This window comes from Barbatula barbatula (assembly GCF_947034865.1).
Source record: "Barbatula barbatula genome assembly, chromosome: 2".
NCBI lineage: Eukaryota > Metazoa > Chordata > Actinopteri > Cypriniformes > Nemacheilidae > Barbatula > Barbatula barbatula.
The window spans coordinates 19,101,349-19,123,909 of record NC_136767.1 but is presented as its reverse complement, the minus strand read 5'-3'; the positions used below and the strand labels follow the sequence as shown (position 1 = coordinate 19,123,909).

At 38.8% G+C, this 22,561-nt stretch overlaps 1 protein-coding gene across 3 annotated transcripts in view; it reads left to right on the top strand.

Annotated features, from left to right (window-relative positions):
* Positions 1 to 21,647, top strand: part of zzef1 (zinc finger, ZZ-type with EF hand domain 1) — a 37,233-nt gene extending 15,586 nt beyond the window's left edge. Inside the window, exons 27-54 of one of the 3 annotated variants that reach the window (XM_079474460.1) lie at positions 72 to 151; positions 241 to 331; positions 436 to 943; positions 1,067 to 1,231; positions 1,322 to 1,441; positions 1,555 to 1,716; positions 2,338 to 2,467; positions 3,263 to 3,401; positions 3,828 to 3,993; positions 4,342 to 4,604; positions 4,720 to 4,889; positions 5,205 to 5,346; positions 5,939 to 6,066; positions 6,202 to 6,482; positions 7,077 to 7,251; positions 7,819 to 7,951; positions 8,077 to 8,306; positions 8,569 to 8,886; positions 10,188 to 10,288; positions 10,459 to 10,594; positions 10,674 to 11,033; positions 11,119 to 11,262; positions 11,379 to 11,547; positions 12,405 to 12,503; positions 13,331 to 13,496; positions 14,237 to 14,387; positions 17,015 to 17,086; positions 19,473 to 21,647. In XM_079474460.1, coding sequence (XP_079330586.1) covers positions 72 to 151; positions 241 to 331; positions 436 to 943; positions 1,067 to 1,231; positions 1,322 to 1,441; positions 1,555 to 1,716; positions 2,338 to 2,467; positions 3,263 to 3,401; positions 3,828 to 3,993; positions 4,342 to 4,604; positions 4,720 to 4,889; positions 5,205 to 5,346; positions 5,939 to 6,066; positions 6,202 to 6,482; positions 7,077 to 7,251; positions 7,819 to 7,951; positions 8,077 to 8,306; positions 8,569 to 8,886; positions 10,188 to 10,288; positions 10,459 to 10,594; positions 10,674 to 11,033; positions 11,119 to 11,262; positions 11,379 to 11,547; positions 12,405 to 12,503; positions 13,331 to 13,496; positions 14,237 to 14,387; positions 17,015 to 17,086; positions 19,473 to 19,553 — 4,880 coding nt within the window. In that variant the 3' untranslated portion in view covers positions 19,554 to 21,647. Of the gene's footprint in view, positions 1 to 71; positions 152 to 240; positions 332 to 435; positions 944 to 1,066; positions 1,232 to 1,321; positions 1,442 to 1,554; positions 1,717 to 2,337; positions 2,468 to 3,262; positions 3,402 to 3,827; positions 3,994 to 4,341; positions 4,605 to 4,719; positions 4,890 to 5,204; positions 5,347 to 5,902; positions 6,067 to 6,201; positions 6,483 to 7,076; positions 7,252 to 7,818; positions 7,952 to 8,076; positions 8,307 to 8,568; positions 8,887 to 10,187; positions 10,289 to 10,458; positions 10,595 to 10,673; positions 11,034 to 11,118; positions 11,263 to 11,378; positions 11,548 to 12,404; positions 12,504 to 13,330; positions 13,497 to 14,236; positions 14,388 to 17,014; positions 17,087 to 19,472 lie in introns of all 3 variants that reach the window. The other 2 variants (XM_079474459.1, XM_079474458.1) reach the window with 2 other exon arrangements.
* The last annotated feature ends 914 nt before the right edge of the window (positions 21,648 to 22,561 follow it).

Below are 22,561 nucleotides of genomic sequence, written 5' to 3'. Positions count from 1 at the left end.
TTCATTTTACGATGTTACCACACAACACTATTTGTTTTTAGACTTGATTTGATATTTTCTTCTCCATTTAGTATCTAAAAACGGTCAGAGCGGTCTTAGTGAAGACATCCTGCAGATCTACTCCCTGGCCGACAGCATCAGAACATGGATGGTGTGTAAATTGTGGTAGTAATATACCTGATCTAAAACTCAAATACATTTAAAAAGTCCTTTCCTACCAGTTTCTGTTCTCTTTGATAGTTGGAGATGAAACAGCGATACCTTGTGGGTAAAATAAATGAATCAGCGGAAAAAGAGGAAGGACAGAATGAGGTTACGACAGAGTCACTTGGTTAGTATTGCAACAATACAATAAAAAAACTATTGTCTGACTAGGTTTAAAATTTTTATGTCTCTCTCTCTCTCTCTCTCTCTCTCTCTCTCTCTCTTTACCAGCTGAGATCTGCATCAGTAGAAGTTTGTTCCTCTTTAAATTCAGCCCAACTGGTGGAAACTCTTCTCCAGAACGAGAAGCTTCCAAACCAGAAGAGGGGGCCTGCGCTGCTCATCTTCTCCGATCCGTTTCGACATCCGAAGCAGACTTCCAGCCCAGCCTCTCTCCCTCCATCTCCCAGACCCCCGAGGGCGCAGAATCAGCGACACCCACAGGTCTCACTCCCCGGGATCACGACATGGGCTTTTCTGCATCAGGTGAGGCCGGGCCTTCCAGCAGTGTCAGTACACAGGTTGCCGGAGGATCTTCCGAAAGCCTTCAGTCTCAAATAGGAGAGCCTGCCTCCCTGTTAGTCTTCCCACGTAAAGCACCTTTCAGTCGGGGACGCCTGAGGCTCCTTTCCTTACGGTCTATGGAGGAACCTCGCATGGCGCCGCCTGTTAAAGAGCGTTTCCCTATTCTCAAACACATTCCCAGCTTTATGAAGGACATGGTCATCAGTGAAAGCAGGTACTGGCCCATGAATGAAGTTTTGGTTATAGAGTTTTGCACCTTGATATATATGTAAGCCAGTATGGTAGCGTTTCCATGAGGAGCTATAATGTCTCTTTCTCGCTCTCTCTGTATGTGCAGTGTTCTTCATACTCTTGCGCTGAAAAAGGCCCAGGCTCTGAGCGTGTGTGAGGTTCTGGAGATCATTCAGCAGTGTATACTCACCCTGGGGAAACCGCACCTCTTCCAGGCACCCTGTATCCTGTTTCTTCAGGAACTTTTGGCGTGTCAGAAAGATTTCACCAAGTATGGCCCTTGCCATAAAATCTATAGCTGTGGTCATTTCTGATGGTACAGATATCAGATCAATATTATAACCTCGTCTTTCTTCCTCAGTTACTTCTCTCAGTTGGCGGGCAGTGGGAAGGAGATGAGGGAGCTGGTCAGACACTCATATCATCTGTTAGTGCTCAAGCTAGTGGAGGCAGTGCAGGGCTTTAATGCATTGAATGAAAAGTGCGTCCTAGCTCTGTTACTCTCTAAACATTTCCATTTTATATCATAATTGTAAATTCCTGTTGACGTGGCTGTTTACGCATTCGTGACTGATTTCCAAACTGTGTCCTCAGGGTCCTGCTGCCTGCCCTGTCATGTGTGCAGACGTGCTTGCTGCATCTACTGGATATGAGCTGGGAAGCAGAAGATCTGTCACTGTTTCTGGACATCAAACTGCCTGATCTTCTGCTCACCATGTCTCAGGAAAACATCAGTGTGCATGACATTGCTATCAGGTATGTGCACAGAATCAAAGGAATCAGAAACCACAGTCTTCTATGACTGGTTAACCTTAATAGGATAATTCACAAAAAAATTACACCAACAATCATTTGAAGTTTCAGGTTGATTTTTATAAATGTATATATTCTGTTATTATGCAAATAAAAGATAATGACCATTGTATAATGATGAAAAATGTGAAGAAATAGTATTGTTTTGTTTTTTTAACATTACTTTAAGCACATAAACTTAAATAGTAAATAGTGTTTTTTATTTAAGTTTATTTAATAGGTATTTTTGATTGCACAATAAAAAAGGGAATATTTGCATATAGGCAGACATACAGGCTATGAAGAGATTAAAGATAGGATTTTAATTTGTGTAATACATACAGTACATATCAACTTTTTTTAACAATAAATAGAATAGGTCTGTTTTCAACTTTAGTTTTCAGCATTGTCAGAATCCATTATGACCTTTTTGCATACAGTATTATGTCCAATTCTCCAGATTTTTGGGGTACTTTTTATGACACTAGTATTGGGTCTTACAAAATGAAATTGTTTTTAACTTTGCATTTGTGAAACTTCAATGTGTCTATTGTTTAATTCAACATGTCTAATATTGTGATCTAGTCAGTGGAAAGAGGAGGATGAGATTGCAGACTACGAGAGGAACTGTGAATGGATGGACGAATGTTTAGACGGCATGTTTGAGAAATGGTTTGACAAGATCGGTCAGGCTTCAGTGGAGGACAAGAGAAAGGTACAAACATCACTAGCAAAAAAGATATATCCAGCTGTCTTAACCATTACAAATTAACCAGTAATAACAATATCCGAACGAACACTAAAGGCCAACGAAATGAAACGAAAGTAAATAAAGAGAATCGTAAATGGAACTGGGTGGAGGTGAAACCTTATTATTAATGCATGTCGTGTCTTTTGTAAATGAAGTGTCACTATGTTCCTGGAAACCTGAGGCTTAGATCATGAGGATTTGATTCAATATTTGAGCTCAGCAAATGTCAGCACCCGTGACACGAATGCCTCATCATAACACAGACCGTCACCAGAGCAAATATTTGACACTAATTTGGTCTCAAACATTTCTCTGTTAGGTTTCTTTTAGAAAAGGCCTCAGATGAACAGTGCATTTTATTTAAAGGTTTAGCGTATTTGCTAAGACATGTATTATGCTAACTCACAGCCGCACTCATGTTGTACTGTTAATGCTACTCCATCTGTAAAATATACAAATAGTTTAAGCCTTTTGTTTAGTTATGTAGTAATTAACCGTGTAAATAATAGGATCATGTACAGAACAAATGATTACACCACCTTTAAATATTCATCTCAGCAGCTCAATATTTCTGTATTTCGACTGTGTAGCTCTACTTGTGTAAGTCAGCTGGTCATTTTTGCAAACCTGTATATATGACAGAAGTTTGACATGAAGCAGAAGGGCTTTGTATTGTCCTTAAGGTTTTGTTATAATCTAACCATCTAACTTTTACAATTGTAATGTTCATTTTTTATCTACTGACTTTGATCTTTTCAGATGCACATGTTCATTGCACGCTACTGTGACCTGCTGAATGTAGAGATCTCATGTGACGGATGCGAGCGCATTGCTCCGTGGCATCGCTACAGGTGCCTTCAGTGTACAGATATGGATCTGTGCAAGACCTGCTTCCTCAGTAAGCCAAACCATTTCAGCTGCATCTCTTTTTTTTGCCTAAATGCAAAGATTTCCCACACGTAGCTTGGTTCCGTAAACAAGCTCACAAGACAAGTCTACATTGTATAACAGGCAGCAGTAGATAGTAGATCGGTAGCCTAAAACATTTCTGTACAAATTTCTATCACATTTATGTTACTCAAAACATTTATTAGAATTTTCTTCCATAAAACATTCAAAAAATGATATTTTGAGAAATGTGTCAGTGGTTTTGTGTCCATACAATGGAAGTCAACGGGGGCCAATGTTGATTGGTTTCCAGCTTTCTTTCTTCTGCAGAACACAAAAAATGTTTTTTTAAGAAAGTCATACAGGTTTGAATAGAAAATAAGAATATTCATTTTTGGGAGAACTACCCCTCAATGGCTCTGTTGTTTTCGTTCAGGTGGTGCTAAACCAGAAGGTCACGAGGATGACCATGAAATGGTGAACATGGAATATGCCTGTGACCACTGCCAGGGACTTATTGTGGGCAGTAGGATAAACTGCAACGTATGCGAGGACTTCGACCTGTGCTTTGGCTGTTACAATGCCAAAAAATACCCAGACAGGTAAAACACACTTTCTTAATAAAGGATTTACAAGTTTTTAACTTTCAGCAAGTTTTTTAATCAACAAAATCCACACTGAGTTATATGTCGAATTTCATTTTACTAATAATGTTTAATTGATATATTTTAATTAGAATTTTAATAATTGTTAGCACTATGGGAATGAGGCTGGTGCTAAACAATTCAGTACATTTTATAACCATACAGTATATTTTATATGTATATTTTGATCCTTTTTTTTCATGCAACTGTAAACTAATAAGCATATGGTTGAATATACAAAGACAATTGTTTGTTAGAAAGTATAGCAGCATTAATGACATGACTGCTCTTTTCCTCCCACTCTAGCCATCTTCCCACCCATCGCATCACTGTATACCCTATGGTCACCATCCGCATCAGTGACCGTCACAGACTGATTCAGCCCTACATACACAACTACTCCTGGCTTCTGTTCGCCGCTCTGACCCTGTTCACCTCCGAGCTGGTCAGCGAGAGAGAGCAGGAGGGAGAACCTCTAGATGATGTCACCCTGGGATATGCCACCGCTCTGCAAAACCGCTGCTCTGACCTCATCAATGAGTGCCTGCTGAAGGGACAGACTGGGAAAGGTGGGAGACGGATTGTATTCACAATATCTGTTCATTTACTGTGAGCTTTTAATAAAAGCCACATCCCCAAGGGTTTTGCCAACCCCTCAAATCATGTCTGTGTGTGGTCCTGTAGGTCTGAGAGCCTCTGCCCTGCTGTCCCTGCTTTCATCGAATGAATCGGCCACAGATAGTGAAATGTGTCCCCAAACACCCGGCTCCTCTCAGGACATCAGCAGCACAGACACTTCATTTCTGCCCAGCAGCACCACAGCCATCTGCTCACCGCCGCCGACTACAGACAGAGTCCGTTACTTTTCAACACCAGTGTATCATAAGGAAAATGCATCTCCCTTACGTTTTCTGAACCCGTATGACTTTCTTTTTTCGGAGGAACACAGAATGAGATAAATTTACTTCCATTGTATGTTGAAAGACTTTGTCAACATTCTTGAGAATGTCCATACTGTGTTCCATGGAAGAAGTCATACAGGTTTGAAATAATATGAGAGTAAATAATCTTCATTTTTTTATGTGATCTCTTCCTTTAAAAAGGTCATGAGGTCATTTAAACTAAATATTGGGCAACATTTAACAACTTCTTTTTATTTGTCCCTAAAGAAAGATGGAGGAGCAGAGGCTGAGGAGAAGGTAGAGGAAAAGAAGAGAAGGAAGCTGGTCTCTCAGGACACATTCGATTCATCCAGTGCTAGTCAGACACCTTCTCTGTCTAGTGAGGAAACATTGTCGCCTGGAGGCGGAGGTAAATATCCCATAGTAGCAGCAATTACTGATGTTTATTAAAGTTCATTCATTTAATCAAAGTTATGTTGTTGTTCAATTATTGTATATCATCTTTAAAGGGCCAATGTGTAATCTACTATTAGAGAATATAATAAAATAAACATAAGTGCAATATAATATACACAACTATGTATTCAATGGTGTATAAAGACCTTACATAATGAAGTGTTATGTTTTTATTACCTTATAATGAGGTGTATTTCTATCTACATACACCGCGGATCCCCTTTGATGAAATTCACCATGTTTCTACAGTACTTAGGCCTTAACAGACAAACTGCTCCACAGAGCACATTTCGTAAATATGTTATCTCTTCAGCAGAGGCGTAAATGCGACGACATCTAAGTGCTGTCCCAGCCACCGTAGTGCTTTTAAAGGGAGGGGTTGAGTCAAGCATTGGTTGCGATTCACAACCTCACCGCTAGATGCCGCTAAATTTCATATAGGCCACTGGACCTTAGAAAAATTAAGATCGCTTATTTTATATAATTTCTTTTCATGTTGTGTTTGTTAGAATCAAGTGGAGACACTATCACATCTACTATTTCAGACAACATGGACTCGTATAAAGACATGGAGAACACAGCCAGAGGACCCCTACAGGAACATGTGTTTGCTGAATGCTCCCGAGAGAGAATTCTGGGATTGTTGGCAGCCATGTTACCACCTGCCAAACCTGTAAACAAGCTTAAAGTTTCATTGTATCAGCTAACAAATAATCTATAAAAATGGCACAAAGTAAATTGTTTTGCATGCCTATATCAAACCACAGTCTTTTATACATGTTTAATCTGTGACCTTTAACCCCTGTAGGGCGTCACACAATCTTTGTCCAGTCTGAGTCCTATCCTGCCATTGCTCTTTCGGGTGGTCATCTCAAACGCCGGGTGTCTGAATGAAACATACCACCTGACTCTGGGGCTTCTGGGGCAGCTTTTGCTCAGAATCTCTCCACATGAAGCTGATGCGGCTGTGACGGTGGCACTGACTGATAAATTTGAGCTGCTGACCCCGGGAGATGGAGCAGCTGTTGATGTGCAGGGCTGGAAGACCACTCAGTTGCTCTTTAGTCTGGGTGCAGTGTGTCTGGACAGGTAGTTTATTGTAATCTGTTTGTAATATGCAACATTGATAATACATTATGAACACTAAGGTTTGAAAGTTTAGGATCATAGAATTTATATTTTAGAATAATAGTAAACTCATCAAAACAGTAGAATAAGATCAAGGAAATCATGGATAATAACTTCTCCCAGAATTTGTAAAAAAGTATTATCAGCTTTTTAAGGTATCAGCCTGAGATGCTTTTTAAACAGTTGAAAGAGTTACATGTTGACCTCTTTCTCTTCATTGTTCAGTCCAAGTCCAAAAACATTTGTTTTATCAATTTTATGTTGGCAGAAGCATCATTCCTTTCTTCAAAAAACAAATTTCAAACATTCATGTGCCTTTAAATCAAAGAAACATTTCAGTCAAGAAAATGAATTCTAGTTTATAAGATATGATGTACATTTTAAAGAGCATATAACTGAAATATCATTTTACAGTTGGTACTGCGGTGACATGGTAGCCTATGTGATCATGACACAAGGACCACGATGCTCGAACAGAATCTACTTTCAAAAAAGTTTAAAATATGATATATGTATCTTTGCAACTTATTGTTACACCCATTTTTGTGTTGCTAGCCGTATTGGTTTGGATTGGGCGTGCTCGGTGGCAGACATCTTAAGGAACCTGAACGTTTGTCCTCAGTGGTGTGGAGTTGTGGCATCTTTCACAGATCACTGCATCCAACAGTTACCACGGCAACTCAAAAGAACCAATCTCTTCACGCTGCTGGTGCTCGTGGGCTTCCCTGAGGTATGAAGATCTCACACACCCACGAAAATAATATAGGCAAGAGAGGAATGTGTTGAATTATTGCTACTGATATGAAATTTGAAGTGTTTACTGCACTTATGATTTTTGTTGTCCTTATGTTGTTCCAATTGCTTCAATTGTTTACCACATTTATAATAAGTCGCTTTGGATAACAGCGCCTGCTAAATGACTAAATGTAAATGACGCAAATTGAAGAATATTGAGATTATATCATTTCATTAAACTCGTATTTAAACTTCAGTAGCAAAAGCAGCATTTGACTTAAGACTGGATTACGTTGAGTTCATTTTTGTGAATCAGTTCAAACTTTTCATTACGGTAAATCAGATTCAGAATTGTGATTCAGTAATTCATTGCATCGTCACTCAAAAATACGAAGTCTTTTGCATTATAATGCTTTAGCAAAAATTGTTGTAAGTCATTGTAATCTTTAACAAAGCATTGTTATTTCGGTGCATGCAGCTATATCCTCAACCCTATTTGATTATGCAAAGGCTTCATGCACAAATGAGCTGCTACTTTTAACCGGACGTCTCCTCATTTCAGGTGTTGTGTATGGGGACTCAGGCTGTGTTCATAGATAACGCCAATGAAAAGCATAACATGATTCTCCTTAAACACTTCACTGAAAAGAACAGAGCGGCTGTGGTGGACGTGAAGACGAGGAAGAGGAGAACAGGTGCAGGAACAGAAAATTCGCCATGTTAATGCATCTGGCCAAATTAAAATGACCCATGATCACTCAGACATTAGTAGTAGCAAGTGTACTTGCTATATCATTATTTATCTTATGTTTCTTCTCAGTGAAAGACTACCAGTTAGTCCAGGCACATGAGAGCAGCACTGGCAGGGATGTAGAGCCTGAGGGCCGAGCGACATCCCCGACCTCAGCCCACCTGAGTCAATACCTGAAGAACTTCATCTCCATCGTCAGTCACCTGCTGCAAGTTGGGGTGGAGAGCAGTGCCCAAGATGCTGTGGAGGCCACCTGGGTGCTCTCTCTCGCTCTTAAAGGACTCTACAACACACTAAAGGTATACAAGACTAAATATATGATATGGTGTCTTTAAAAGTTAGCTGAACATTTGGAGTAAAAATCTTATGTACAGTATAACAAAGTTCATTTTTAATGGATGTATAAAAAATCACTTTCCCTCAGATTCATGCAGATGTTATGTTAGTCTAGTTAATAACTCTGAACATTTCCTGCTTTCTGGTCTACTAAAAAAATGTCCAATTGCAACTTGGTTTAATATTTATCTCTTGCATTAACTTATGTCTTGCTGTCTCACGCAGAAGCACGGTGTGGCTCAGGCCCAAGACGCAACCCAAGGCTCTGGTCTTACGCAGCTCCTGGTCCGTAAGTGCAGCAAGGGCACAGGCTTCAGCAAGATGTGGCTTCTGCGAGACCTGGAGATTCTCTCTATCATGCTGCACTCATCCAAACGAGAAATCCACTCTATGGCGGAGGACGGAGACACAGAGACGGATGGAGAAAAGGAGAAAGAGAAAGAGCATGATTCGGATCAGTCCAGCTGCTGCGCAGACGATGTGGATCCAAACCGACCGGATCCACTGGAAGGGCTGGATGAAGAGACTAAGATGTGTTTTCAGGTCAGAGTGTAAACATTCATCTTCTGTCTGTCGTTTCAGCATGCTTAATCATCATCTGTAACTTTAACTAAAAATAAAATTCTGTCATCATTTATTCACCCTTTTGTAATTTCAAACCTGAATAACTTTCTTTTGCAGAACACAAAAGAATGTATTTTGTTCAACGTTTTTAACTGGCCCCCATTTACTTGCATTGGTTTTGTGTCCATACAATAGAAGTGAATGGGTGTCGCCACTGTTTGGTTACACACTTTCTTCAAAATGTCTTCTTTTGTGTTCTGCCGCAGAAAGAAAGTCTTATAGGTTTTAAATGACAAGAGGGTGAGTAAATGATGACAGAATCTTCATCTTTGACATACTTTTTAAGATTTGATGTCTTTAAACAGAGGTATATACAGTTCTCTGTAGGCCCGGAGAGGTATTGCAATATGTCGTAATGTACATGTGTCAAAACCCATGTGTATCGTGATTTAAAGAAAGCGTACTTTGCAAGGCTCTGCATTTGGCTGTACACGTAAAAACTTTAAGTATGCCACGGCTTAACACTTCAAAGTTTTTTTCTCAACTAGGGGTATCACAATATCAGGTTTTTACACGGTTATTGTGGTCAAAAGAATTTGTGGTATCGATATTGTTGCGGTAATTACCTAAATGGTTTTAAGAAATAAATATATTATGCCATCAGTGAAATTTGCGTTAATTTCGTTTATTTTGTGTTTCCTGCATTATTTGATCTCTGAATCACATTCAAAATACATGTTTCTGGAGGCAGAGAGAGAGTTTGTACCCAAGCCTTTGTGACTTAAGGCAGAATTTGTTTATGGGTGTTGATGAATAGTTTACATTACGATATGTGTAAAATGAACACAATATCGGTAAACATGTTTTTTTATATCACAGTTATTGTCAATACTGGTGGTATACTGTGACACACCTATTTTCAACATTTTAAATCAGTCAGGTAACCTAAAATGTTTGAATTGTTGCTTTTTGTTGGTGTCTGTGATGTTAGGGCAGTGTTAAAAAGACACAAATTATATTTCGGTAACAGTTTATGATAAGGTGCTATTGGTTAACGGTATTAAATGCATTTGCTAATATTAGCAAACAATGACCAATTTAGTTTTTCAATATTTATTTATCCCTGCTAATGTCAACACAGTTATTCATGTTAATTCATGGTGCATAAACTAATGTTAACTGTGACAAGTTTGGCCTGCATAGTAAATTCTGAAATTAACATGAACTAACATTACTTAACGCTTATTGTAATGTGTTACTGATATTTATTTTACTTCCAGATTACCCATGATGCCCTTAACGCCCCACTGCATATCTTGAGAGCCATGTATGAGCTTCAGATGAAAAGGACAGACTCTTTCTTTCTTGAAGTACAGAAGAGGTGAGATGCTCTTTATAATTCCTGTTACACAATAACAAATATTATGACTTGTTATTGGAAAGATTTTGATAAGCGAACAGAACCACACATATTGTGCATAACATATTATAGAATGTAGTGTTATTACGTAAAAAAAACACAAAATGCTTTCACATATCATCATCTCTCAGGTTTGATGGTGAGGCTATAAAAACCGACGAGACAATTCGTACTCTAGCACAGAAGTGGCAACCATCTAAAAGACCTCGGTCTGAGGAAAGAAGCACTAAGGCAGTAGATACAGATATAATCGTCGTGCCCTGTGTGGTAAGACCGAGCAACACGTTTAACCACAAAATCTATCCGTTTTAAGGGTAGAAGCTAATCACTTCACTTTGGCCTTTAGGCTAAACCAACCAGGTGTGAAAAAGCCACAGAAGAAACAAACGTGGTCACTCAGAAGCTCATCACAAACACTGAGAGCGACCTGCAGCTGAGTTACGCCAAACAGCGTCGCACTAAAAGCTCGGCTCTGTTGCATAAAGAGCTGGACGCGCGCAGCAACAAAGCAGTACGGCAGTACCTATTTAAGGTGAATGAGGCCATCGCCATCCTGTATGCACGGCACGTGTTGGCCACGCTGCTGGCCGACTGGCCCGCTGACACTTCCATCAAAGAGGAAGACCTGGAGCTGAGCGGAGCTTCACACATGGCGTACATACTGGATATGCTCATGCAGCTGGAGGAAAGACCAATGTGGGAGAAGGTGAGAGGAATGTGTGGATCTGTAGCTTTGCTTCTTTGCATTACAAGTACTGTATGTGAGCTCACTTTTTTATGTTTTGTGTCAGATCTTGCAAAAGGTTCTGAGGGGCTGCAGCCAGAGCATGCTGGGTAATCTGTCACTGACAGCGTGTCAGTTTATGGAGGAGCCTGGGATGGCAGTGCAAGTCCGGGAATCCAAGCACCCCTATGACAACAACACAAACTTTGGGGTATACTTGTTCTCAGAAACAATCTCAGGATTTTTATGTATTTTTTCAAGGTTTTAAAATAAAGACAACCATTGCCAACAGTGTTCCACGCTGAGTGTCGTTCCTTCTGGTTTCAGGATAAGGTGCACATCCCCGGGGCGATCTACCTGTCTGTGAAGTTTGACTCGCGCTGTCACACAGAGGAAGGCTGCGATGAGCTTCTGATGGCCAGCACCAGTGACTTTCTACAGGACATGCACACTTTCAGCGGTTCACATCAGAAATGGACAGACTTTGAGATTCCAGGTGAGAGTTTGGGATATTTAGTCGGAAATCCAGAGAAAAGGCATCTATAAAAACGTATGGATGCATTCCGATACAGACAGAAATGTTCAATTTCATATACAAAAGACTGGTCACTAATAAAACATCTATAAGTATGATTTAGTGTTCAATTTTTCTCATTTGGCAGACTCTTTTATTCAAAGCGACTTGCATTGCATTGTACTATACATTTTGTTTCTGAGTATGTGCAATCCCCTGGGAATGAACCCATGACTCAGGCATTGCTAGCGCCATGATCTAACCACTGAGCCACAGGAAAGCCTGTTTCATCAGAATGCACTCCCCATAACACACTAGGGATGTGCAAGTAATCTTAATTTATTTTCCTTTTTTATTCAATTTGGCTTCCAATAATAAAAAAAAGAAATAATCGAGGTAAAACAATTATTTACCACATTCCATTGTCAGCACACCCATTTCTTTTAAGAGGTACACTCCCTACCTAGCTAACTAAATAGTTAGTTAAGTTAAATTTATTTTGATGTCAATGATTTATGTTTCATGTTGTTATTCATGTATACATTTTTTAGGTATATATTCAGAAACCATTTTAAATATATATAATACTACAATATAAAATACTATATTTTATACTATAGATTAAAATAAAATATATACTGTTAAAAAGACATGTTTTTCAATTCAATTAATACTTGTTGTTTTCTAAATCCATAAAAATGTTAAATAAATCTCAATTGGCCAGAATATGTTTTGTCGTAGTGAAGCAGCCCTATGACATAAATGTGCTGTGTAAACTGTAAGCATAGGCACAAGGAAGAATGTATAGAATGTTAATGTGTTGTTCTTATCTCTTGTAGGGGACACGGTTTACTACAGGTTTATATCAGATATGAGTAACACAGAATGGGGCTACAAATTCACTGTTACTGGTGGCCATCGAGGGCGCTTCCAGACCGGTACGTATACAGCTCATTTATTTACAGACTCTCAACGTCTCTTCATGTCTGACTCTGCTGTCCTCTAGCCAACGTTTGTCTTTATCATCTACTGTCATCGCCCACATGTCTGTTTATTGTCCTCTAGATAATCATATAAACCATCTAAACATTTTTCTTTTCCTTCGGTTCATCTTATTCAGCGTGCATCAACATTACCATAATTTAATTCAGGACACATTTTTCTATTCATAAAGTCTCATCTAATGGGATTTAATGTCAGTGTCCTATACGAGAATCCTTTTTGAAAACAATTGTTTTAGTGGCGGTACTATTAACCTTCCGGTCACCGGATGCTGAGATTTTACCCATAACAGTAGATGTGTAATATCTGGCCAAAACTGATTGAACTCTATTGTACCATAATAGAGGCGAAGCAGAGGTAACAAAATTCTCAGCCACAACATGTTTGCCGTCCTTCGCAAGTCTTTCGAGCAGGTGATTGATCACAACTGTCAGTGCTCCTCGCCTGTGTCTTGTCCGCCTTTTAATGAAAGACTTCATAGACTTGTGCACCTTCTGCTCTGTTCCTAAAACTATTATTCCGTAATGCAATATCAAATGGGTTTTCCAGCCATGGAAGGAGTGGCTCATTTACAGGGTCTGCCAGCTCATTTATTTGTTCCCAGATGAGGTTTGCGGAGGTAAACAAACCGAATGAAACAGTCCGGCATGTGCTGGCTTAGATGTCTGAATTTATCAAATCTGAAATGACACGGTTTTACATTCGGAAAAGTAATTTCCTTTGCATGGTAACTAATGATTAAAATGTATTTGGTTTAATCTAGGTTTTGAGATCTTGAAGCAGATGCTTGCTGATGAGCAAGCTCTCACTCACCTTCCGCTTTCCGACATCTGGGAGTGGCAGGTGGGCGTGGCCTGTCGGCAAACAGGAAACCAGAGGCTGAAGGCTGTTCACCTGCTACTGCGACTTCTACAGTGTCCGTCTCAATGGTGTGTGCCTTTAAAAAGTTTATCCATGTTTTATATATTAATTTGTTTTATGAAATCGAACAAATTGCAGACAATATCATTCAATTCTTACAACCGTCCCACTATTCTAGACAGATGAGTTAGCACCTTTCCTCAAGAAACTGGTTCTGTTACTACGTCTTCTCTGTACTTTGTGAACTGCAGGTGCACCTTGACCCAGTTTTTACCAAGCACCCTTTGTCTCTTTGTAATGTACTTATTGTAGTATTCGTGTTTTTGTAGAGAGTTAAGAAACTTCTGGTGTCAACCGAATTTGGCGACATCATACTGTAGGAAGTGGCCCTCCCTAACCTTCATGTAAAATGCCCAGATGCAAATAATAACTATAATATCTGATTGGTGGGTTTCCTTAAGACCACGGCTAATTACCAACCACTGGTTTTGGTTAGTATTGCGCGAGCGTCGAGTATTCTGATTAACAAAGCTTTTGCATAATGCATTGATGACAGTGGCTTTCTGCCTTGATTGTTTCCATGGCAACAAGGTCACATGTCAGAGTGATTTGCATGGCATATGGACACAGTTACATCATCATCGACAGACAAGGTCATGTGTGAGAGTAGTACAGAGATGGACGTGTTGCGGAGCGCATGCAAATGGCCACCTGCCCATTGCACGTGAAATGTGATACGGCACATCAGTCGACCACATACTTATAATATGAATTATGATAAAGACAATAATAAATTGTTCTCTTGCAGGGGATGTGACCTTACGCTGCTGAAGCCACTGTGGCAGCTCTTTACTTCTATGGAAGGTGGTTTAAGTCAAGACCCCACGAGCATCACGGTTCTCCTTCCTCTCCATCGTGCTCTCACTGAGCTCTTCTTCATTGCTGAAGCCAAGGCCATGGTAAGTCCAACATTCAACCCTCACTATTTATCTCCCTGAACCGTGACGTCACGTGAGCAAATGTTCTCATGTCTCGTGAGATGTTGTTTAATAAAACAAAGGTTATTATACGACATACATTAAGCAAATGAAAGCTTTAAAGCCAAATGTTTTGTTCCTGCATTTCCTGTTACTGTTTAGGAAAGGCATGTTTATTATTGTGCGGTAGTGAATTTTTGAAAGCAGGCCACTAGAGGGCACTAACACACCTTGGTCACATGCAAAATTAGCCAAATGTGCCTCAAGAACACTTTAGTATGAGACATCCAAACACAATATAAATTAACACGCCACATATTGCGTATCTACATATAGCCACGTAATTCATACCGATCGAGTTGCTTCCTTGTTTCTCATAGTCTGTGAATGGGAGGATAGAACCGTTTATGAGCACTGAATCATCTTTAAACAGCCAAGCTGGACGAGAGTATGAAGCGGTTTGCGTGTTTAGAAATCGGGATGTTTAAGTGAGCATTAGCCTGGGGAAGTGACAGGGAAATGGATGGAGTGAGTGTTCTGTGAGAGCATTGAGTGGTTTCTCCCATCGACGGCCGGCACTGTTTCGCCTCGACATTATGAAGAGACTGTCAGCCTTAATTTCTGCCCACAACCACAGGGCTTCTCAGAACTCCACTGGCCAGATAGACTTCAAGCTTCTCAGCAGCCAGATGATCAGAAACGGGCCCAGATGCAGGTTTCATTTAGGAAACAAGCTGCAGAATCGATTTAAACAATGGAGCTGATAATACTGTGCGCTTATTGAAAAGAACAATAAAAGGTCATATAAAGTCACTGTCCTTCTAAACCTCAGGTGTCCAAATTCACAGTTTTTTTTCAGGAAATGGAAGAAAGCTTTAAATGATTAAATATTTCTTTGACAAGCACTTTTTAATACGTTTACTGGATAGACATCTGCAAAGCCCAGTGACAAATATAAAGGGTGACTTATAATGATTTATGGCAAAAATATACAAATTACGCAATATGGAGATACAAGGTCTCAGAAGGACAATAGCTATGTGTTATTTTGTTGAACGTTAGGTATGTCGGATGGATTAAACCATAGAGGAAAAGCATTTGCAGAAGAGTTTTAATGCGTCAAGTTTCCATACTTGAAGTGTCGGAAATGAGACCGAAAGAAAAAACAGATAAGATGTTCAGACTCGTTCTCTCTTCCTCTCCAGTTGTGTAGTAACACTTACTTGTGAGGGATGATAAGGCCCCACGTTCAGAGGAAGTGGTTTAGAATGTGTTCTGACATGACAAAAACAAGCCTGAAAGCTACAGTCTCTCAGCTAAAGTCTTCATTGAGTCCTGTGGCGAAATGTTTTGTCTATGTGCAGTTCATCTCAAATTTGTAAAGAACAGTCTTACTGGTTATGACCTTTCAGTAAGGATATAAACTTGTTTGACTAGACAGAAGAGGGCTGAAGGGGATGTTGTTTAATGTATCCCATCAGCCATGTCCATTTGTTTAAGTGACCCGAAGATGTCAACTTAAAGGGATATTTCAACCAAAAACTGGCTTTCAAAATCTGTTTGACTCTTTCTCTGTGGAACCCAAAAGAAGATATTTTAAGAAATGTTGTTTTGCGTCGATCCAATGGAAGTCGATGGGGTTCAATCAATGTTGTTTGGTTACCAACATTCTTGTTTTATGTTATGCAAAAGAAAAAAAAAACACAATCTGTGCACTGCTCGCATTCATTTTTTGCCATTCAGGTTTTGCAATAGCCTACAGCAGTCATCCGTGTAATTGTGCTCTGTGTATTAATTTTGTTTACTGTCATAGTATCCAGTTTTTTGCCGTTCAAAGCTATTTGGAGAGGCTCTCAAAGGCTTTGTTTGTGAAAATCAAATATAATCGGAATGAGCAGAGGCAAAAATATTCAGTTTTCTGATCTCGCTTTCCATTCTGACAGCTACTCGGTTGTATGAAAAATCATCTTTGGATCGTGCTGACGCGTGCATCATCACTATAGCAACAAATGTAGATGCACCAGATATTGAACAAATGGATCAGGTTGCAAAACGACAGTACAGATGGTCAGTCCTAAAAATCTGATTTGAAAACCAAATCAGATTTGCATGCAGGGAAGCCAAAGTTTATCTTCACATGAAGATGTTTTCAGACGTATTAGTACTCTGTCTTTTGTGCCGTGTCTTTTTCCCATATCGTAGTGCTGTTGGGCTTTACAGTTCCAACTACAAAAACCTTCTTTGTGAATGTAGACTGTGATCGATGGGAGAAACCCAGAAGAGAGAGAGGTGATTTAGAAAGCGTCTGGTTTGATTCAGAATCATGTCATTAACAGCATGGTGCTTTTCCAAACCTCAGATTAACACCACTTATTGAGCTTATTGAAGAGTGTTGGCCAGTGTTTGGTAAAACAGTGTAGTCCAACTGGTATTTCACTTGAATAATGTCTCCGACAGCCTCTCTGCTAAGCTTTTCTTCTCTGCAAGTGTAAAGGGATAAGTTCAATATTTGTAACGCGTGTTTTCTTTTGTGATGACAAAAAAGTGCTGAATGTGACAAATTCATGTAGTTTTTCGCTACTGAACTGCTGTCTTTGTTTGTTCATCAGGAGCAGGGCATTCTGCAGGACTACCTTCTTGCTCTCACCACCAATGAACAGCTGGTAGTGCGAACAGCACAGGTAAGACTACCAGTTTTATTGAACCTTAAAGGGATAGTTCACCCAAAAATCATTTAATCATTTAAAAGAAAGAAAGCCATATAGGTTTAAAATACAAAGAGGGTGAGTATAAGATGACAGAATTTCCATTTTTGGGTGAACTTTTTTCCAATTTTGGTGCATGTCTCTTTAAATGATAATGAGTAACAGCGCACCCCACCCTCCTTCCGTCCGCCGTTTAAACACAACACACATGTAGACAGTACTGCCATGGCAATGGTTTAGCTAAATGATATTTCCTGAGCTCCTCTGCGGTTAGTTTAGTTTTAAATGTCTCAAATCATTCGTCCGGAGACGAATTTTTTAAAATTTGTCACAGCAAACAGTGCATCCTAATGCGCTCACGTTGTGCGTGTATGCTTGCCTAAAATCCACGGAAGGTGCACATGTAGATCTCAGCAGAAATAAGTAGATTTTAGCACTTGACATTGACATGTTATAACATTACACACACAACATGAGAGCGTAACTAGAATGCTGTGACAGATCTTTCAGCCTAAGGACGAATGATTTGAGACGCTTAAAACTAAACTAACCACAGTGTTCGCCCCGTTCATTAGCAAAACAAACTGCTTGATGCAGCTTAACATATTAGCTCACATAATGTATTAACATACAGACAGCTAAACTCTAAGTGCCCGTTTGACAAATAACATATAAATATACAGTAAGTTTAACACTGGCTTTAAATGTTCTATTTAGCCTGTGACTGACTAAGCTCCCTTCGCTATCATATGCTAATGTTATCCTCCTATATACGGTACATTTTCAAACTGTTGATAAATATTACTTACAACGGCAGCTTTGTCTCATTCAGTTGGTCTCTATTAGAACAACTTTGAAGCTAATTCTGCTTGTACTTTCTCAGGTTTATAAAGCACTCCGAAAATTAAAATGTGCAGCGATTACCTTGCATGTCGTCCACAAACTTTAACGATGGCATCACGTACACCGCTGTCGCTTGTGAAAACAACAATGGCGGCAGCGTGGTGGGTGGAATTGTCTAGATTAAGGACCAGTAACATTTTAATAAGACCTGGTTTTTACTTCACAATCGGAGCAAAATCTGAACGGCTCGATTTCTCACATGCTTGCAGGGAAAGGCACACCAAAACAAACTTACTGGGTTCTTATTTTATCATGTTTTCTTGGTTGCTGGATGCACCGATTATAGCACTTAAACACAAAAAAATTTGGGTTTTCATCCGATGACACCTTTAAGGCACTTGAAACCACAGCATCAGCTATACGTCTAAATGTGAATGTCTTTTGTAATGTTTCTGACAAATGGTAGTATCCAGTGTCCCACCATATGTTTATGTGTAAACCATGTTGAATGACAGATACTCAACTCCATTATGCAGCGTTTGGATACTCCATGAAATTTTAATTCCCGTGCTTTCACTAATATACAGTGTTGGGTTTGTTTGCATAGTGATTCTCATCTCTGTAAGTCTTCTAAAGGTAAATTCAATTCAGTTTTATTTATATAGCGCTTTTCACAATGTTTCATTGTTGCAAAGCAGCTTCACAGGAAGAAAGACAAAAAATAAACAAAAGTTAATATAAGGTTTAAAAAAACAAGGGTCCATCTTTGCTCTCGATGTAAAGTAAAGCAGACTATGTTCACATCACTCATTCTGGCAGTAGTGGAAATAATTGCAGTTGGTGAAATAAACATTTGCACTCCTCATCACGATAGCTCAAACCAAATATTATACTAAAACAGGCAAACATAAGAAGGGACGTTCACGAAAACAGCTGTCCTGGTTCTCACACAAGACTTATGAGTTATGCTTCGTCCTTTCATTTTGCTTTCAAAGCTCAGTAGTACAGTACATGTGTATGAGCGTGTGCGCGTGTGTGTGTGTGTGTGTTTGTGTGTGGGTTGCGGGTTATTTCAGTTACATTTGGTAATTAACCCCATTATCATGTTTGTTGTATTACAATAACAGTAAAAGCCTATATTGTGTTGTGTGGGATGGTATAATTTTTTTTGTTAATGTCCAAAGCACCATTTGGAATAATAACAGCACAAGTATTATGGCTAAACATGTAGTTTGTGTTTTTTGATTTTGTAATGTTTCAACAAAATGTTTTTTGTGTGTTACTGTGCCAAAAACATTTGAAATGGACAGAACACATTTAGTTAAAGTGTAATAATTGTGTGTGATGAGCTTGTGGGTGTCTTTTTGCCAAGGGCCACACGTGTGTGAACCCGTTTGATAAATTGCCCACAGTATTTTGCATAATGGTTTCTCTCACATTCTACCTTTGTGCACCCTGCGTTCACTTCCTGTACTCATTCACTTGTCTTTGTCTTTCTCTCTTTTGTTTTATTGCACAGGTGCTGAAAAACATAGCAGCCATCAGCCTGGCCCTTAATTACCCAAATAAATCCACTAAGCTGCTCAACCTGTCCCCCTGAAAGAGAGATGAAACATTGAGGATGAGAGGAGGGAAGCCTGCCAGATGCCCACAGGAACGGTCTTCCGCGGTTGATGGCTGTGTTGGGATATCGTCTTCCAGAAAATCCTGTAAATCCAGCCCTTCGCTGTTTAATCATTAGGTGGGGGGTTAGAGAGACGCCGGCCATCATATTGGTACCAGTTATGGCCATCACAGACTCTTTTGGGAATCATCTCTGTGTTATAATCAGAGATTGATTCATAATTGCCAAACGAAGGTAAAGGATGTTTATTTGCTTGTACCTCAGCTTTAACAGTAAAATCTGTTTGGGGAGGCGTGCCAAATGTCTCCTTCTCATCCATGCGCCGATCCACGTTTTTTTAAAAGTCACCGAGTGTAAGACAATCGATCAAAGTGAAAGCAGGTCACCTTTTCTTGCCTCACACAGCCTCCACCGTCTCTCCCTGGACACGCCGCCTAAAAATATGAAGCTGCCAGTGCCGTCTCATTCATCAGAGTGGCCCGAAACCTCAAACTAGAGTGTAACAAGGTAGTGTGCTCACTATATATAGATATCTGTCCAAACCGTGCGGCCTTCTCTTGATATTTACTTTCAATAGGCTGACTGTATGTGTAGTTTGAATGTTACACTTTAAAATCAGCTGACGTTCATAATGGAAAAAATGGCAGTTTATTCTGGATGACATGAAAAAAGTATATTCTCGTTTAATTTTTTTATGTGAATGCTTCAAAGAAAAACGAGTTTGATGTGCAGATGCAAAGACACAAGGCTCTTTTTGCCTTGAGCTCAAAGCGATCTCTCCACTCGTGGATTAGTTAAGTAATCGATCTCCACCCTAAAAAGTTTTAGATTTGAGACACCATGCAGACGTGTTCTTTAACTTCAAGTACAAGGAATGTCAGTGCTGTCTTACATGGTCATGTCCCAGATTCTTAACACTTATAATGCTACATACCACCATTTCTGTTGATAGAGAATATAACATGGAAAGCTGAAATATCGGTTGGCATATCGCTTCACTTTAATGTTGGTTGATAATCACAAAGGTTTGCCTTTTATCCAGCCAACCTGATAGTCATACATCATTTTAACAGTTGTGACGTGGATGTGGTCATGGAACTTCACATATTGCTTAAAAATATATTATTACAGAATGTTCTTGGGTAATTATGGAGTGAAATTTAGGATTGAGTGAAATTTGTTGCTATTTTGCAGGTCAGTGAAAGGTTATTCTTGGTTGTTCTAATAGTATCTAAACAGTATATTTTATTATTCTGTTTTTTTGCCCTTGAGCTTTTTTATGGAATCATAAGTCATTTCAGCTTGGCTGTTCAGGTCAGTGATAATAATTTTTATTTCAGTTTGATTATGTTTTAGTGGATAAAAGACTTGATAGAATTAAGGGGCATATTTAAGCCAAAGAATTTATAATTGCTTAAAAGAGAAGCATTTTGCTCAAATACATATTTATCTTCCAGAAGAACGTTGTCAGTGACAGTTTTCTGGGGGTCTTATATTGAGGTGTTTGGTGGTAGTGGTGGTGTTGTAATAGAGATCTGTTCAGAGGAAACACAGATCCTTTAGTCCTTAATGTTTTTGTTTACATGTGTAGTATGGAGCACATGCAACTTTTGTTGCTCCACACAGTTTGGGTGGATTTTAAAATGTTTGTCTGAAGCGTCAGATATTAACAAACAATGTGCCTATGTTTGAAGCAATCCTAATTTAATCTTCATATCATTGTAAAGGTGTTCTCCAATTATATTTTTAAAGAAAATGATATAGTTTGATTTTTGAGCACTTTCTATTTTATTTTTATGAATGTCTCTCATTTTTGAGTTCATGTCTTGGATATTGCTTTGAATTTGACATTGATTAAATGTATATAGCTGTGAATATTGATAATTGCTTAAATAATTGATATGAAAATAATCAGCCCATCACTTTAAAGACATGTATATTGTTGTAAGTTTTCACTTTTGAATTGATTTGCTTTGTCATGCAAAAAGAAACAACAAAACTATGCTATGGGTTGGTTGTTCATTTGTTTTTAATTAAAAAAGCAAGAAATTCTATTGCATGGGAGTTTCACCCTGACTTTTTATAATTCATTTACGTAAAATTACTTTATAGGGTTAGTTTTAAAATACATATTCTGTTCTGTCTGTTGAAAAATGACTCGTTTTGATAGAAGAGCATTATTTTTCCTTTAGGACTATAATAAAAAACTTGTTATGGGGTTTCCAAAGCATTTAAACGTGTTTATCTAGGTTTTAGTTATATATTTTATATTGACAATAATTGACCATCAAAAGCATGTATTTTCTTACAGTTTTTTACATTATACATGAAAAATCAGTGAGTTTACAAAATTTTACTCTTTTATTAACAGATTTTCACATATTTTTGAAATACGGCCAAAAACCGTCAAATTACAAAGATTTGCAAGAAAAACTGTGATATTACTGTAATATTAATTTTCAATATACCGCTGGTGCCCCGGCTGCCGAAAAAGTTATCTTTTTACGGGATATTTTTACAGTCTGTTTTTGAAATACAGTGAAAAACCAGCAAATCACAGTAAAATACCACAAATCTGAAAAACGCATGTATTTTTTACATGGAAATGTTTTATTTGACAGAATATTTCTGTCAGCACAGCTGCCAGAAGATTTCATGTTTTTTTACAGATTTTGTACAGTCTATCCAGCCAGCTTAAAGATTTCAATCTCTTGTTTACAATTCCTTATGTCCTGTTTCTGTTCTACTACAAAGACAAATATCTTAGATGGCATGTCTATATGTTTGGCCTTGGCAAACACTCTGACCCTCCCTTTAGTACTACAAATAGACCCTCCTATGTCAGCATTTTCTTCCCTCCTAGAATGTAAACCATCTTTTGTGTTTTATTTTAACCATTTACCTAAATATAGTCTCTCTGTCTCTTTCTTTCAAACAAACACACGTGCACAGTCGCCCCGTGACAGAACCACACCCCAGCGACT